Source organism: Oncorhynchus nerka, linkage group LG19 (genome assembly GCF_034236695.1).
Source record: "Oncorhynchus nerka isolate Pitt River linkage group LG19, Oner_Uvic_2.0, whole genome shotgun sequence".
Taxonomy (NCBI): domain Eukaryota; kingdom Metazoa; phylum Chordata; class Actinopteri; order Salmoniformes; family Salmonidae; genus Oncorhynchus; species Oncorhynchus nerka.
Window position 1 is genome coordinate 8937543 of NC_088414.1, and position 17827 is coordinate 8955369.

General features: G+C 41.8%; 1 protein-coding gene across 4 annotated transcripts; it reads right to left on the bottom strand.

The window, feature by feature from the left end:
• Positions 1-15: 15 nt before the first annotated feature.
• On the bottom strand, positions 16-12747 carry slc31a1 (solute carrier family 31 member 1). 4 transcript variants are annotated; one of them, XM_065004688.1, is made up of 6 exons: positions 12604-12747; positions 11358-11466; positions 3272-3398; positions 2929-3001; positions 2606-2774; positions 16-2150 (listed from the first exon to the last, which is right to left on the bottom strand). In XM_065004688.1, the coding sequence occupies exons 3-6, from the start codon at positions 3383-3385 to the stop codon at positions 1949-1951; spliced, it is 558 nt and encodes a 185-aa protein (XP_064860760.1). In that variant the 5' UTR covers positions 3386-3398; positions 11358-11466; positions 12604-12747; the 3' UTR covers positions 16-1948. The 4 variants fall into 4 exon arrangements, with proteins under 4 accessions (XP_064860760.1, XP_064860759.1, XP_029545093.1 ...); XM_065004687.1 differs by lacking the exon at positions 11358-11466 and having other exon boundaries at positions 12604-12746; XM_029689233.2 differs by lacking the exons at positions 11358-11466; positions 12604-12747 and adding an exon at positions 9802-9904.
• Positions 12748-17827: the final 5080 nt, after the last annotated feature.

Sequence of the window (17827 nt, forward strand, 5' to 3'; positions counted from 1 at the left end):
ATCTAACAAATACAGTTATTGAATGATACAATTTATTATTTGTGTTCTCTAGAAAGATTTACAACACTATAAATATGTGAAACTATACAGACATGTTCACACCGATGCTGCGCTGGAGTGGTGGTCAAATTCCCACTTGCTTTTGGCCAATTTACCTCAACACTCCATTTGTACAGCAGACTAATATCCTCTTTATACATTGATCCCACATGGTAAAGCAGAAACAGTTATCTGTGCAAGTATATACTAAATGTCCCTGGCTTTATTGTAATGTAATGAGAACACGTGGCTGTTAAATCCAGTTATAGCAACTAGGAATTTGATCCCCAAACCAGGCACAACACAATGTCACTCAGGCAACTGATAAACATTTACTACAGTCATTTATCTCAAATGAAAAAAACAAAGTAAACCATTAACAAACTAAAAAGACATACCTAAAAGGGAAATATTTTCTCTTTTAGGTTCTACTTCATAGAAATCACCCTTCTGTCAAAGTATGTACTGCCTGTAGTGTGTGGCCTAAGCACCGATGGGTCACAGAGTAGTGCAGAAATCATGTGTTACTAGGCCAGTCTGAGAAAGCACTGGATCCAGCCTCCTACTTTCCCAGAGTTACCTGCTGGTCCTTGGGACCTGAGCACTTGCTCCAATAAGGACACTAGTATCCATGTTGTGTTGACATGTGCGACTTTAAGCCTATTGAATAAACACACAAAGTTTCTCCCAAATTATAGTGGGGAATCCCACTTCATGAAGTGATAAAGTTAACCCTTTTTAGGTTGAGGTTTAGGGACCTCCTTATGTGCTCAGATTAGACCCAGTAATCTGTTCAACATTAATTCGTTTCTTGAAACAAGCAAATGAAAGATTTGGCCAGCAACAATTTATGGTAGTGAAGATTTAGAAAGGCAGACACTTGAATTTAGATGTAAAATTATCTTAGTTGGAGGTGATACTAGCAGCAGGTTTGTTTGACATGTACATTTATATTTACATTGGCTTCTTAATGTGCAAGAGCCAATTGTTATTGTACATTTACGGGTCAGATCAAGCCTACTCTTAAGTGAAGAGTTATTTGTAAATACTGAGTCTTTTAAATTAATAATCCAAAATTGAACATTGCATAGCAGTGTGTATCATGATGGTTTTAAGGGTTGTCATATAATCACGTGACCAATACAAGGACAAACTTCTTTATAATGGTGCTGGCACTTATCAGTAGACTATGGGTCCTGTCTACAGTTGGCCTAGGCTGTCACATGTTTTCCTCTAAGGCAAAAGGGTTTACTAAGGCTCAGTTATACAGCCAATCTCAAGTATGACCTTTGACCCCCGTTGTGAGACACTGATTATGTATGACCTCCATCGGACAGTCAGATGAAATGCAGAGGACTTGGCTTCAGAATGCTTCAACTAGGGCCCAGCATTGTTCCCTGGTCAGGAGATACTATAGGCCCTATTCATATAACTACTCCCTGCTTGTACCAGCACACTGTTCTTCAAGGAGAAAGTGGTTGTAAATGTCGCAAATGCCCTGTGAGCAGAAAACCCTAGGTCCGATGCCGTAAGGATGAACGTTCACCGATTGTTCCGCAATAATAAAAATACTGATTGAGAATGGCACGACTGGGGGAAGAGTGAACGTTCAGCTCCTTTGTCAGAGACGTGGAGATTGAGACAGGAGGCGTAAGAATTTGGAATACAAACATCGCGTTACGGTGACATGGGTGTAGTCTTAGAGCTACCAATAGGACAGACGGTCACAAATGTAAACGCTCATGGTCATAATTCAGATTTACCATCAAGCTTTAGTGTGACAAAGTGAACTGTCCAAATGTGATACATGCAAAAAAAAACTATGCATGATGATGGGGATTGAAAGGAGAATGCCTGTGTGTGTGTGTGTTTTACGTGTATGGTAGGATGAATAGACCAGATGGGGGTGTCAGTGACAGTGTTCGGTAATGTCAACAACCACAGCCTTTTTCCAGCTGAATAAGAAGTATCCCACCCCGGCCCCCGCTGCCACGGCGATACACAGGTAAGCGTTGTAGGTCATGAAGACCAACATAAGGAAGTAGCTGACCATCACCTGGATGATGTGTAACACCGTCTGCAGCAAGTGGGACAGACTCAGCATCCGCTGGCTGCAGGGGAGAGAGAGAAGGAAACAGGAATATTAAGAGAGTCGTGTTTTCAATCAATTCATTCACAGCACTCTGCAAGTCGGGTGTTAGTGGCTACTTAGGCATTTTTTAATTCCTGTTATGGCTACAACGTTCCCCACAAACAGTAAGGCAGGGCAGCAGGTAGCCTAGTGGTTCGAGCATTGAGCCAGTCTACAAGTGTGTCTCAGGGAGAGTTGGGATATGCAAAAAAACACATTTACAATTCACACATGCGTATTAATACACACGTGTACATGTGTGAAATGGGACAAATAAGATTCAAAATGTCCTACTACAAGTTAATGTGGAGTCAGTAGCCCTTTTTGGCTGCCACGTCTAGAAGTCTCACATTTGGGGTATAAATCGGAACACTTCACTGCAATACTGTGTGTCCGTTTAGTGAGGAGGCCTGTTGCATATTTGGTCTCACTCACCCTACAGTCTTGTGTGTCTCCATGAGCATGGTACCGTCTGATCCTGGGACAGGCATGGAGTTATAGCGCACGTTGACCTGGTTCCTCCTCAACAGGAACTCCCTGCTGATCTTCAGCCCCTCGTAGAGCACAGCCAGCAGGAAACAACCAATGCATGCCCCTGCCATCTCTGAGAGGAGACATGATTGAGATGTTAATGTTGGTTAGATATTAAACTTATTTTTGGGGGTAATAATGAACCGGTAATGGCCATGGTCATAAAATACTTTTTGCACTACATTTTAAGTCTACAAATGCATCCTGGAAAACACACACACTCTTACCTCCAGGTGTGTTGATGACAAGACCGGCAAACAGCAGCTCCACGTTTGTGTAGCCAAAGTAGAAGGTCATTTGCTTCAGAAGAGGAATAGAAAACAAATTGTGTCACACGCTTACAGAGCCAAGGGGTTTACAGTGATTCAGCTCACACACAGCAGAGAGAAATGTCAAGCAGGCCGTTTGAATTAAGAGAGTTTAAAACCATTCATCTTAAATCAGATTTGCAGATTGGAACTTTGGTGGTAGAAAGTGTAGTGACAGGGTGCCAAGCCTAAGTAAATCCCACACTGTAACAGAGAGAAATTAGTGTGTGATATATTTTTTTTGAGTGCCAGGCCCACTCACCATCATCATCATTCCTCCTGCACTGTGTACTGCTCCATCCCCATGGGAGTCTGTCCCCGTGGGAGCAGCCATGGTGCCGTGGTCGTGGTGATCATGGTGCATGTTCATGTTCATCTGTACTGTAGGACTGCAAGAACCAGGAAATACAGAGACAAAATACACATCAGTCACATACATACACTCATTTGTCCACGACAGGTGGCCTCTGTGGTAGGTATTTGGCAGTGCCAAAAGGTGTTCAGAAAATGATTGTGAAGCCAAGACGGAAACAGACATCAAGCCAAAAATAAACAAACAAACCCCACCCCAAAATGTTCACTAAAAATAAATTAGGCACTGAGCATATTTAAGGTCTGCTGAGACCAAACTTGAACGTAGTGAAAATTCTGTGCAACTTCCAACACACGTATACTGTGAACACTGAGGCTGTACCTGCTTTAAGTTACAGTTTTAACAAGTGGCCAAGTAGGCCACTGTGGCTATTTGATCATAATGTAGACTTACCAGAGTGGCCTACCATCAAAATAATGGAGAAAATGCATCCCATAACATTTTAACACGGAAATAGCTGTTCTATCATTCAGCCTACAGTAGCAGCCAATGTGGGGTGTTCAATGTAAGCCTATATTCCTTGAGATGCATGTACAAAAAAACATGCAAGGCTTGACATTAAACTGTTTATCCACTTGTCCAATAGACAAGGTGGTGACTGAAAATGTGTTGTTTGACACAAGAAAGCACTTTACAAAATAAAATGCATTATTATTCCCATTCCATTATTACAGAGAATCAGACAAATGATGCTACCTGCTGCCTATAGAGTACCAGAGTAGAAGTCATAATACCCATAAAACCGTGCAGTCAAACAAGGAAATGGGTCTAATCTTTTTTCCAACATTCATTTTTCCTATAGGGGATTTGAGACACTTAAAATAAGGGCTGTGTTTCGTGTAGGCTTACCCTAGCGCAGCACCCAAATACACACACAGCTTAGAGGGAACACTGCCCCACCCTTAACAGCACAGTGTAGGACTCATGCTTATTATCGTCCAGGAAAAATGCATAGTGTGCAGGTGTAGGCCTGCACGTCGAATTTAGGTCCTCTCAAACCAAATTTTGCAGATTTGTAAGGACACCGGTCCGTGTTTGACTCTGTGAGCTTAAAGAGGGATGAAGTGGGTAATCACTCAGAATTGGAGTAGCCTGGTTCTTGGCTTGGCACCATGCCACTAGCCTGAGGACAAGCCCCAGATCCTCTCTAATGCTCCTTGGTTAGCACCGATTAACAAGTTAGGACCATAATTAAAATGAGTCAGTCAAAGACTCCAACGTACCCAGTGTTATTGCTATGGAGAGACGGTGATGGTGTGACTCAGCTGAGAGGTGTTTTAACCATGAACCTCAACCTACTGTACTGAACCCACTGGTGGCCGGGGTCTATTGTAAACGCTGATTGAAACGGTTTTCTTGGACATCAAGTACGTGCAAAAGGAAGCACAGTACCCAGACCATAAACGTTTATAGGTCAAGAGGACGATTACAGCGTTGCCATTTTGTAATCGAGTTATTGATAATGCAATTACAATAGTTAGGCTAATTATAGTTGCGTTTGTTGGATCTGAAGAGTGCCTAAATTGAGGAAAGAACAGACACATATTAGGCTACAGATAGAACAACATGGTCCCAAGAACTGTGCAGCCAGTTCGGACCAGTGTGTGCCAAGGCTATTTCATACACTGCTTCAAGTTAAATCTAAATCTAGTAGACAGGTCACCTTGAAAATCACCTTCACTCCCTACTTAAGAAAGAGAGCAATCATTCGAAGAGGAAGAATTAGCCACTTGAGTCGAGAGCGCCATCAGGACCCTTACTAATCTAATGTCTAAACAACCCAAGGCCACATCTGTAAAAACTGCCTTTATAACACAATAAATGCCCACTTAAAATGGACAATGTCAATTAATTAGAGAAACACAAGATATGAAAAAGGTCTGGAACACCCAGAGGGGGAAACCCAATGACATCAGCGGACAAGGAAAAACAGAATCGAGAATCTAAATGAAGACAAAAACCACATCTTTTAAACTGCTGGTTTCCAGTCAAAACATCTGTTGCCTCATATTGTTCTGCTCTGCTAGACTCAGTTACTACCACAGCGAGAAGTTAGCCATTACACAAACATACAGTGCCTTCGGAAAGTATTCAGACCCCCTGACTTTTCCACATTTTGTTACAGCCTTATTCTAAAAATGATTTTTTAAAAAAAAATGATTCTCAGCAATCTACACACAATATCCCACAAAGCGTAAAAATATAATAATTTTAATACTAACAATACCCCATAATGACAAATCATATAAATGTTTGCAGAAATGTTTGAAAATGTATTTAAAAAAACAGAAATACCTTATTTACATACACTACCGTTCAAAGGTTTGGGGGTCATTTAGAAATACCTTTGATTTTGAAAGAAAAGCATTTTTTTGCCCATTAAAATAACATAAAATTGATCAGAAACACAGTATAGACAATGTTGTAAATGACTATTGTAACTGGGAACGGCTGATTTTTAATGGAATATCTACATAGACGTACAGAGGTCCATTATCAGCAACCATCACTCCTGTGTTCCATTGGCATGTGTTAGCTTAACCAAGTTTATAATTTTAAAAGGCTAATTTATCATTAGAAAACCCTTTTGCAATTACGTTAGCACAGCTGAAAAATTTTGTGCTAATTAAAGAAGCAATAAAACTGGCCTTCTTTAGACTAGTTGAGTATCTGGAGCATCAGCATTTGTGGGTTCGATTACAGGCTCAAAATGGCCAGAAACAAAGAACTTTCTTCTGAAACTCGTCAGTCTATTCTTGTTCTGAGAAATGAAGGCTATTCCATGCGAGAAATTGCCAAGAAACTGAAGATCTTATACAACGCGGTGTACTACTCCCTTCACAGAACAGGGCAAACTTTCTTTAACCAGAATAGAAAGAGTGGGAGGCCCCGGTGCACAACTGACCACGAGGACAAGTACATTACAGTGTCTAGTTTGAGAAACAGACGCCTCACAAGTCCTCAACTGGAAGCTTCATTAAATAGTACCCGCAAAACACCAGTCTCAACGTCAACAGTGAAGAGGCAACTCTGGGATGCTGGCCTTCTAGGCAGAGTTCCTCTGTCCAGTGTCTGTGTACTTTTGCTCATCTTAATCTTTTCTTTTTATTGGCCAGTTTGAGATATGGCTTTTTCTTTACAACTCTGCTTCTCAAACTAGACACTAATGTACTTGTCCTCGTGCTCAGTTGTGCACCGGGACCTCCCACTCCTAGGCAATTAAGGTCACAGTTATGAAAACCTAGGACCCTAAAGAGGCCTTTCAACTGACTCTGGAAAACACCAAAAGAAAGATGCCCAGGGTCCCTGCTCATTTGCGTGAACGTGCCAGAGGCATGTGGACTGCAGATGTGGCAGACCACATGTAACAACACCTGCACAGGATCGGTACATCTGAACATCACACCAGCGGGACAGGTACAGGATGGCAACAATAACTTCCCGAGTTACACCAGGCACGCACAATCCCTCCATCAGTGCTCAGACTGTCCGTAATAGGCTGAGAGAGGCTGGATTGAGGGTTTGTAGGCCTGTTGTAAGGCAGGTCCTCACCGGCAACAACGTTGCCTATGGGCACAAACTCACTGTCGTTAGACCAGACAAGACTGGCAAAAAATGATCTTCACTGACGAGTCGCGGTTTTGTCTCACCAGGGGTGACTGTCGGATTTGAGTTTATCGCCAAAGGAATGAGCGTTACACCGAGGCCTGTAATCTGGAGCGCGATCGATTTTGAGTTGGACGGTCCATCATGGTCTGGGGCGGTGTGTCACAGCATCATCGCACTGGGCTTGTCATTGCAGGCAATCTCAATGCTATGCGTTACAGGGAAGACATCCTCCTCCCTCATGTGGTACCCTTCCTGCAGGCTCATCCTGACATGACCCTCCAGCATGACAATGCCACCAGCCATACTGCTCGTTCTGTGCAACTCCACGTGTCTGTGGAACTTGTTCAGTTTATGTCTCAGTTGTTAAATCTTATATTCATACAAACATTTACACATGTTAAGTTTGCTGAAAATAAACGCAGTTGACAGTGAGAGGACATTTCTTTTTTGCTGAGTTCATATGGAGGATACAACCATCCCAGCTCTGCAGATTTTGCTGCAAAGAGAATCATTAGATCATTTGTTTTGGTACTGCCCATATGTAGCTTGTTTTTGGTTGCAAGTTCAGGAATGGCTGAAGAAGAAAGAAAATCACAACATTTACTTAAATCTATCTTTGCAAATAGCACTGCTGGGTGACTTGAAAAGCCATGGTCAGTCGAACAATAACATAGTGCTTTTAGTAAAGGTGTTCATCTTTCATTTAGAATCTGTGGAAATTTGAGAATAGAAAGGTTCAGAACTTTTGTGAAACAGCACAGCAGAAATAAGTTGAGACTGGATCGTTTTTAGGGGTTGAGGGTGGCTGAAGGATGAAAAAAAAAATAAGTGAACCAATATAAAAATGTACCGTGTCCGTAAAATGGATTTAGTATGTATAAGCTGGAAGTAGAAGCCTAAGTATAGTTGTCATTGGATTACTCCAATTGGGGGAGGGGAGGGTTAGGTAAAATAAATAAAAATATATAAATGTTACAAAAATATTTTTGGGGGATTGGAAATTATGCCAAAAATGACATTGATAGAACCCAGCATCTATCTGCTAAATTAAAGCTGATCTAGCCCCTTCAATAAAAAAACAACGTGATCACCATATAGATGTGACTCACATTAGAAACGACTGCTCTCAAAGTACTGTGGACAAAAGCCTAAACCCCGCATAGATTCGTTTACTCGGGTTGAACTATACATAAAAACAGGAAACATATCATTAACAGAGTCCATGCTTTTCCCCCCAGAACAGTCAGACTGTTTGGAGCGTGCAGAAGTAAAACAGCTGAAATACATTTCATAACAAGGAACATGTATATTACTAAACGGTAGCCTAAACATTCTTGATTCGACCATTTATATGGAATAGTTTCATTCCAGATAAAATTGGGTGAGATTATAAAACTTACCCAAATGTCTCACCACATTACAACTTACCCAAATGTCTCTGTTACAGCCAAATCAATGACAAGATACTTGTCAATATGTGTGTGTTCATGCAACCTATCAATGCGTACAGGTGTGTAGTCTGATCCTGTGTGTGCTCTCCTGCTTGAGTCTGGGAAAGTGACTGCGTGTTGTGCAATAAGCTGCTCTCTCTCATGACTGCCCTCATGTGACTGTTCATCTGCCTCTCATTTCCTCTGATCCAGCCAATCACATGGGTTTGCACCCCCCCCAAAATGAGGAAAAGAGACATTTCAAATGCAAATACTTTAAACACATCCAAAACATACCCTACAAGTGCTGGACAAAACATAACATTAGCTGACAAAATAATGGGATGTCCACTCACTTATTTGTTTGCTGCTCAGACAAATCTTTTATACTTGATAAAACTGTCCTTTGACCAGACAAACAGTCAGGACCAAACAGGGTAGGCTTGTGTTCATCCGTGTTTGGTAAAACCCACATAAGCTAGCCGATACAGTAACACAAGAACCCTTTCCTGATCAAAAGAATTGATCATAAACTGAATGCTGATGCATAGAACACAACTAATGATGCCATTTCCTGTGCTTGGGTCCATGTACGGGGAATTGTTAATCATTAAGACTTTATGGCGACCAATCGGAGACAAAGATAAAGGAAAATGGATACAGCGAAGAATACAATGCCTTTAGAAAGTATACACACCCCTTGACTTTTTCCAGATTTTGTTGTTTTACAAAGTGGGAATAAAATGTATTTAATTGAAATTTTTGGACAACGATCTACATAAAATACTCTGTAATGTCAAAGTGGAAGAAAAATGCGAGGCATTGGAAAAACCTCCATGGTTTTTGTGGTTGAATCTGTGCTAGAAATCCACAAGTCGATTGCGGGGCCTTACAGATAATTGTATGTGGGACAGATGGGGTATCGTTCAAAAATCACATTAACCACTATTATTGAACACCGAATGAGTCCATGCAACTTATGTGATTTGTTAACCAAATGTTTTACTCCTGAACTCCTGACAATATGGGGTATTGTGTGTCGATCAGTAACACAACACCTCAACTTTAAGCAATGTATCAACAAATGTTTTACTCCTGACAATATGGGGAATTGTGTGTCGATCAGTAACACAACACCTCAACTTTAAGCAATGTAACAACAAATGTTTTACTCCTGACAATATGGGGTATTGTGTTTAGATCAGTAACACAACACCTCAACTTTAAGCAATGTAACAACAAAATGTGGGAAAAGTACGTTTTTCTATTTTACCTTTATTTAACAAGGCAAGTCAGTTAAGAATAAATTCTTATTTTCAAAGACACCCTAGGAATAGTGGGTTAACTGCCATGTTCAGGGGCAGAATGACAGATTTTTACCTTGTCAGCTCGGAGATTTGATCTTGCAACCTTTCGCTTACTAGTCCAACGCTCTAACCACTAGGCTACCTGCAGCCAAATTGTTTCTGAAGGCACTGTACATGTAATGTACTTGCACCTTTAGTCTAAAAGGAGTTAGTGTGACTGTGATAGAACAGTCCGACCTCCAGCTCTGTGGAACATGAAGTAAAAGTGCATGTCAAGTCAAGGCCGATGTCGGCCTATTATATGAAAGCCAAAGGCGCTGATAAAACATACTCATAATAATCATCACCAACGATGAAAGTGACTGAAGCAATGATGAAATATTCAGTAAATAGCACAATGTACAAAATTATGGAACGGAAAATAGCATCAACAACCAACAAAACATTCCATGATTGTGCAACTCAAACATTGTGATTAGAGGTCAGAGGTGATGATTACTCAGTGAAGCCTACTATTTACTCAACCGTTTGTGTGTGTGTGTGTTTGTGTACTGTAGCTTTGTTCAGAGAGCGAGATTAACTTTCTTCAGCTCTTGCCTTTAGTAAAAGCTGCATCCTCAAGTTCAGTACCTTGATGGAACAAAGACAAGCTGAGTAGAGAAGACAATGTTCAAAACCATTCTGTGCCTGCGTCTGTCAATGTGGCAACATGCCATTTGGAAAGGCCTGCCTAACTCACTAATCACTTCAGTGGACAGTAAAGATAACCCTTGACCTGCAATTTGAAAGTGTGCAATTAATCAGTCTTATCTAAATTAATACTGTACCACATCACCATCAATGACCCTAACTGGCCTCACATGATCACATAGACCTAAGCCTAATCCGTTCACATTTAAAAGTACACCACCGACCTAATTTGCTACATAATTGCCAGACTTTAAAACATTCCTAATGAATGCACAAGACCCACTACCTGATGCAAATACAGTACAATAAAGGGTACACAGGCTAGCTAAGAGTGTACAATGGCAAAGTTAGCCTACTTTCCACCTTTTAAAACAAGATGGTACAGAACAATACAGGTTGAGGTACAATAACCAAAAGGTTTTCAATTCAAACTTCAAACTTGAATTTCTCCATTAGATTCAGATCACACTCTCATCAATCCATCTTTGATTTACAGGTGTTGTTTAAGCCTTGTTTTATTTTACCTGTCATGTTTGTTTTATCAATCCACTGCTTTCCATTCATGGAATGTTGTATGTGACTAGGGTTGGGCGGTCACCAGATTTGCATACCGTTCCTGTAACATCCCGGGGTATACTGTATTACTGGCAGTGGACACAGGGGGCGCTATTACTTTTCAAGTGTAAAAAACAAACAAATTTAGGCTGCAGGGATCTTGATCCAGGAGGGGATTGATTTTCTCTACTGTAACTATGACGCCATTTCAATCAATAACAAAGATCAAAACAATTACTAACAATCCACTTCAATTTTTAACGCGGTCAGAGGTCAGACAAGTTGTATTCAAATACACTTGGTCCCTGCTGCCTCCATCATCAACTAGCCTAAGTATAAGTCTGTCTGTAAAGTAAACCGGTTGTTGAGAATGAAAACCCTTACCAGGCAAACAAGGTTCAGTCATGTAGGAGTGATGCCAAAGGGAAGGAGGGCCAACTATAGCAGCATAGCTGGAGGACAGCCTGGCCCATTGGATACTGTCACTGTCCTCCTGATACATAAAGACAATTGGGCACTGTTTCACTCAGACCCACTCATAAACATTCCTCCCATTCACATATCTGAGAGTAAATGAAAATATAACAAAATCAGTTAACTATGAGTGACCCTGTTATTCCCAGAGCAGTTGAACTGGAAGCAAAATCCAAAATATGGGTAAAGCAGATCTTTAAAACAGCATCTAAGTCACATAGATTTTTGTGCATTGGGGTTCAAGTCTTGTGGCAGAGTTTGCCCTGGCTGTTGAGTGCCACTCAAAAGCAGAATTCCCACAATAAGATCAGTGAGCACCGACCATTTGAGAGACAAAAGTTCCATACATTTCTTGTGGTTGACCAGCCTACACCATTTTTTTAATGTACTTTTAGATCAACATAAATAATGACCACCAGGTCATGGAACTTTCTGGCTCTAGAGGCTCACTTTTAAAAAATCTATTATAAAGGGGATAACTGTGACAGGTAGTGTGTCCAAAGCTGTAATTGGCTGTGAAAAGAGTATAAAAGGACCGAGGTACAATTGGTTCTGTTTCAGCATCATCATCAATGCTCAACACAATGCTCTGAAAAGGCTGCAATTGAAATAGCTTGAAAAAAAACGATTATTTTGCAGAATTTGTAGCTTAATTTCTAGTTGTGAAATAGGAATAGGGAATATTGCATGTTTGTGCTTTATGACAAGTTAATGAGCATGACAATGTGATAGATATTGATAGCTCAATTGTTTCGCAATATGAGAGTACGATGCAAAAGAGCAAAGTAAAACCTTGAGGTAGTGGAGAGAGACTAAGATCAATGAGTCTTTGGCAACAAAGTAGAATTTTGTGTACTGTAGCAAATACAAAAGCCAAGTGTTTCTCGACAATAACTGACCGTCTGAATAGTAGAATAATATAGTCAAAGGCTATAATAAAACTAGCTGTATGGGGGTTGTCTTTAAAAATGCACATTTGTTTGAAATTGTGAGATGGCTCAAGTTGCATAATACCAAAAAACGACTTTGCTAACTAATGAACTAGATAGTCGAGGTACTTGCTAGCCAACTAGCTTATCTAGTAGCTACAGAGGTCAAACAAGTCCAAAAGAACGATACAGTTTAACTTAGTCTAGGAAAGCACGCACACGCTTACCTCACAATATAGATAACACGGTGGCAGCAACGTCGACAGTACAGTACGTTTAGAAACGCTGTGGTTCTAGCGTGATTTTCTTGGGCCAAGATAACTCACAACCTAATCATTAACTATGAGCTTTCAAATGAACTTTCAGACTCCCGTTTATTCCGTTCAGGGTAGGCACTTCCGCCGCCACATGGCAGCCCGTAAGCCTACATAACGCCTTATAACATCCCCTGTGTGTATTTTACATTTACTGTTGCCCTCAAAATACCCCCGAATGTAATTTTTTATTTACAGATATTATCAGAAAATGTTTGTATTTTCGTGGTGATCTCTTCACTGGCTGGGTTGGATGGCAACCTGGTCTCAGAGTATTTCGTATTATTATGTATGTAAATCCGAGACACTCCTTTTCGTCTGATATGTTACGTTTCATATGGCATGTATTAATTTGTAGAAGTCCATCACTAATTTCGTATGATTATATTACGAATTTGCTAAACGTACAATATTTTCGAATGTGCTTAACATAATATGTTACGAATTTGCAAAACATGTAATATGTTACAAATTCTAGCTATCTGGCTAACGTTAGGGGAAGGGTTAGCTAACATAATACGTAGTTGCAAAGTAGGTAAGTGGTTGAAAATATGCTACTTAGCTAAAAAGCTAAGTTGTCCAGAAAGAGATACGAATTTACAATCGTTGGGTTGCTATTCGTTTGCATTGTACACCCACTCAGTTTTTTCCTCATGTAACCATCTGTTTTATGAAACGCAACATATTATACTATTTTAATATTCCGGATTTACTTTTACTATGTTACGTCTAGTCTAGAGACCAGGCTGCGTCACTCCACATTTTAAATTACCTAATTTTAACAAATATATATGATGAGAATAATTTCAAGTACTAATATTAGTACCGCTGGCCTACTGTTTGATGAAACAAGCGTTCTTAAACCAGAGACATAACATTGTGAGACTTCCGGGAATGCCTGCGAAACAGACCAAGCAGACAGATCAGGCCTGGGATTGAGAAGTAAATGTGCGCGTTTTAGTGATAAACCGACTGTAGACGTAAATCAACGAGTAAAGTCAGGGAGGTACATATTTATGCACTGACAGTTTGCAATCTGACAACTTCTGTTTTTTTCTTCTAGGAAACGTTAAATGTCAGACATGGAATTCGCCTTTGTTATTACCGATGAAGTGGATGCCATTGAAATTCCACTTCTCCTACACGAAGCTGAACAACCATGTCCAAGGCATGAATATCTTACCAAGGAAATTAGATACCAGTCCAAACTCTAACATTCACACGAGTTGTTTTGTATGTTTGTGATGTTTTTGCAGGATATGGGATTGTTTGCCATTACTTCATGCCCTTGTACTTTCCTCATTATTTGTGATTGTGCAACATGGAATTGTAACCGTCCACAAATATTCTTACTGTAGGTAATTGATCGCATTTCAGCATCACTACAGCCGGCAGTAATTTTTTACCTTTATCTAGCTTTTGTCAGTAACCATGTAAAGAACAGAATTAGATTAAATCACAAGTACAAAACACTCACTGTACAGAAAAGGATCAGACTACATGTACATTTGGTCACATAAATGACTGGTTAAACAATATGAAAAGGATTAGACTACATGTACTATAATGTCAGTTCACATCATTTACGTTGTAAACAATATACCAAGCAGTCAAATGCACTTGGTATTGACCCCACGACTGGTGTCTGGGGTACTTGGTATTGACCCCACGACTGGTGTCGGGTACTTGGTATTGACCCCACGACTGGTGTCTGGGGTACTTGGTATTGACCCCACGACTGGTGTCTGGGGTACTTGGTATTGACCCCACGACTGGTGTCTGGGGTACTTGGTATTGACCCCACGACTGGTGTCTGGGGCACTTGGTATTGACCCCACGACTGGTGTCTGGGGTACTTGGTATTGACCCCACGACTGGTGTCTGGGGTACTTGGTATTGACCCCACGACTGGTGTCTGGGGTACTTGGTATTGACCCCACGACTGGTGTCTGGGGTACTTGGTATTGACCCCACGACTGGTGTCTGGGGTACTTGGTATTGACCCCACGACTGGTGTCGGGTACAGTATTGACCCCACGACTGGTGTCTGGGGTACTTGGTATTGACCCCACGACTGGTGTCTGGGGTACTTGGTATTGACCCCACGACTGGTGTCTGGGGTACTTGGTATTGACCCCACGACTGGTGTCTGGGGTACTTGGTATTGACCCCACGACTGGTGTCTGGGGTACCAGTATTGACCCCACGACTGGTGTCTGGGGCACTTGGTATTGACCCCACGACTGGTGTCTGGGGTACTTGGTATTGACCCCACGACTGGTGTCTGGGGCACTTGGTATTGACCCCACGACTGGTGTCTGGGGTACCAGTATTGACCCCACGACTGGTGTCTGGGGTACTTGGTATTGACCCCACGACTGGTGTCTGGGGTACTTGGTATTGACCCCACGACTGGTGTCTGGGGCACTTGGTATTGACCCCACGACTGGTGTCTGGGGTACCAGTATTGACCCCACGACTGGTGTCTGGGGGCCAGTATTGACCCCACGACTGGTGTCTGGGGCACTTGGTATTGACCCCACGACTGGTGTCTGGGGTACCAGTATTGACCCCACGACTGGTGTCTGGGGTACTTGGTATTGACCCCACGACTGGTGTCTGGGGTACTTGGTATTGACCCCACGACTGGTGTCTGGGGCACTTGGTATTGACCCCACGACTGGTGTCTGGGGTACTTGGTATTGACCCCACGACTGGTGTCTGGGGTGCCAGTATTGACCCCACGACTGGTGTCTGGGGTACTTGGTATTGACCCCACGACTGGTGTCTGGGGTACTTGGTATTGACCCCACGACTGGTGTCTGGGGTACTTGGTATTGACCCCACGACTGGTGTCTGGGGTACTTGGTATTGACCCCACGACTGGTGTCTGGGGTACTTGGTATTGACCCCACGACTGGTGTCTGGGGTACTTGGTATTGACCCCACGACTTGTGTCTGGGGTACTTGGTATTGACCCCACGACTGGTGTCTGGGGTACTTGGTATTGACCCCACGACTGGTGTCTGGGGTACTTGGTATTGACCCCACGACTGGTGTCTGGGGTACTTGGTATTGACCCCACGACTGGTGTCTGGGGTACTTGCTCATTAAGGACCGGTTTCCCAGACACAGATTAAGCCCCTAAAATTAAGCCTTTAAAATATCGTGCAGTGATACAAACGGAAGTACACAGAGACTCCAATTAGCTAGGGTTTAGCTAGTTGAAAAGCGAAGCACATGTGCGTCAAGTATGAAAAATGCATATGCATCGACCCCGATGACGTTTCTGTGGTTTAGCTAGCCAACTCTGCCATGACATCACCTACAAGCATTATTGGAGATTTCTATTGAAGCAGTTTCTTTGATTACATTTTTACTTGATTTCTGCCTGTCTTCATCCTGTACTGTCTTTGTTAGAACTACATATTGGGCCAAACGCTACGCCACAACCACAGACATTAGATTCTTCTCCGCCTTTGAGTCTGGATCGGAGTACCTCCCAAGAATGCAAACACATTCTAACCGTTCTGATTGGTCCCTGAAACCAATGGTTTTGTCCAGAACACATGTGGGTAAAGCAGAGTTTTGAAAATGTGTCATTGGCTTTGATACTCTGATTGGTTAGAGATGATCCAATCGCTGATGACTTTGTTTTGTACAACACCCCCCTTTTTGACATCACCACAAAGGACTTAAATAATGGCAGTCTCACTGACATATGTAACAAACAGAGCAGTAGAAGAATTTAGTTTGAGTCGTTAGGCAAGTTGTAGTGACCTCTGCAGGAACAATTTGGGTACTTGAATAGTTGAGAACAACATTGACATGTAAAACCTCAGCAGGGGCAGATATTGAGTTTGCCTAGATGTACATAACACATTGTCTTATCTATAAGAAGTCACAGACATGGCTGCAGGTGTTCTGCTTTATTTGGTCCGTTCCAGTATTGGGCTGCTGAACAATAGCCTGGAGGAAGCAGCCTTATCACTGCATTCACCATTCTATTTCAGTGAACACAGCAATCAGAGGGGTATCGTACGAAGCAAGCTAGATCTACTCAGGGTTTTCTAAAACTAACCAGCTTCAGATTCCAGCTCAGGCTTCCTTCGTACTACGACGGTGGATATTGCTAATCCACCTGCCGCTAACTCTACCAGGCTTGTAAACTGCACGTGCATGTCACGTGGCTAGTCGAAAGCCAAGGCATTTTCATATGAGACAATGGTGAAACATCAATCCATGGGCGATGAAGCACCACATTTTAATTTGTGCCCAAATAAACATTTGAGCTTTTTCAAATGAAATGAGGCTATGGTGTGAAATAGGCTTTTACAAGTGCTGTCTTTATTTGATCGTTAATGCTGCCTTTGCACAAGCCCATTTCTCAATCCTATAGTTTTAAATTAAATCATACAAGTGTTACATTGCGTGAAGTTTTAAATGGTTAAGGATTAAGGTAAGGATGTCCAAAGGATTCTGGATAACACTGACCAAGTGGAGCAGGTTAGTTATGGAATTTACCTGGCTAAAAGGTGAGTCACTTTCGTATTACCGGCTATCCCGAGTTGACGAAAATGACCTCGCTAACGCCTCAAACAAGCTTCATAGGCGACCCCTCTGGCTGGTTCCACAACACGGAACTTGGAGGGAGAAATCTCACAACTTTTAGCTAATTCTACATTAGCTGTAACCTAGGAAACAAATAGCCCGTAAGGTAGCCTGAGGAAATATAATGAACAAAAATATAAATACAACATGGAAAGTGTTGGTCACATGTTTCATGAGCTGAAATAAGATGTATGCCTGATGAAGACCTAGGGGTGGAAACGTTATCACCTGGGAGCATCAGCAGCATTTTCTTTTCCATTAAATAAAATATCCCAGAAATGTGCCATATGCACAAAAAGCTCATTTCTCTCAAATGGTGTGCACAAATAAAATCTGTTTACATCCAGTAGTGAGCATCTCCTTGCCAAGATAATCCATCCACCTGACAGGTGGCATATGAAGCTGAAACAGCATAATCATTACACAGGTGCACCTTGTGCTGGGTACAAAAGGCCACTAAAATCTGCAGTTGTCACAAGTTGGCAAGCATACAATTGGCATGCTGACTGCAGGAATGTCCACCAGA

Coding starts and splice junctions, on each gene's coding strand:
- slc31a1 (XM_065004688.1), bottom strand. CDS start 3,385: ATGAACATGAACATGCACCATGATCACCACGACCACGGCACCATGGCT. Junction 2,775..2,928: donor TGTCATCAACACACCTGGAG/GTAAGAGTGTGT, acceptor GTCTCCTCTCAG/AGATGGCAGGGGCATGCATT. Junction 2,151..2,605: donor GAGACACACAAGACTGTAGG/GTGAGTGAGACC, acceptor TCTCCCCTGCAG/CCAGCGGATGCTGAGTCTGT.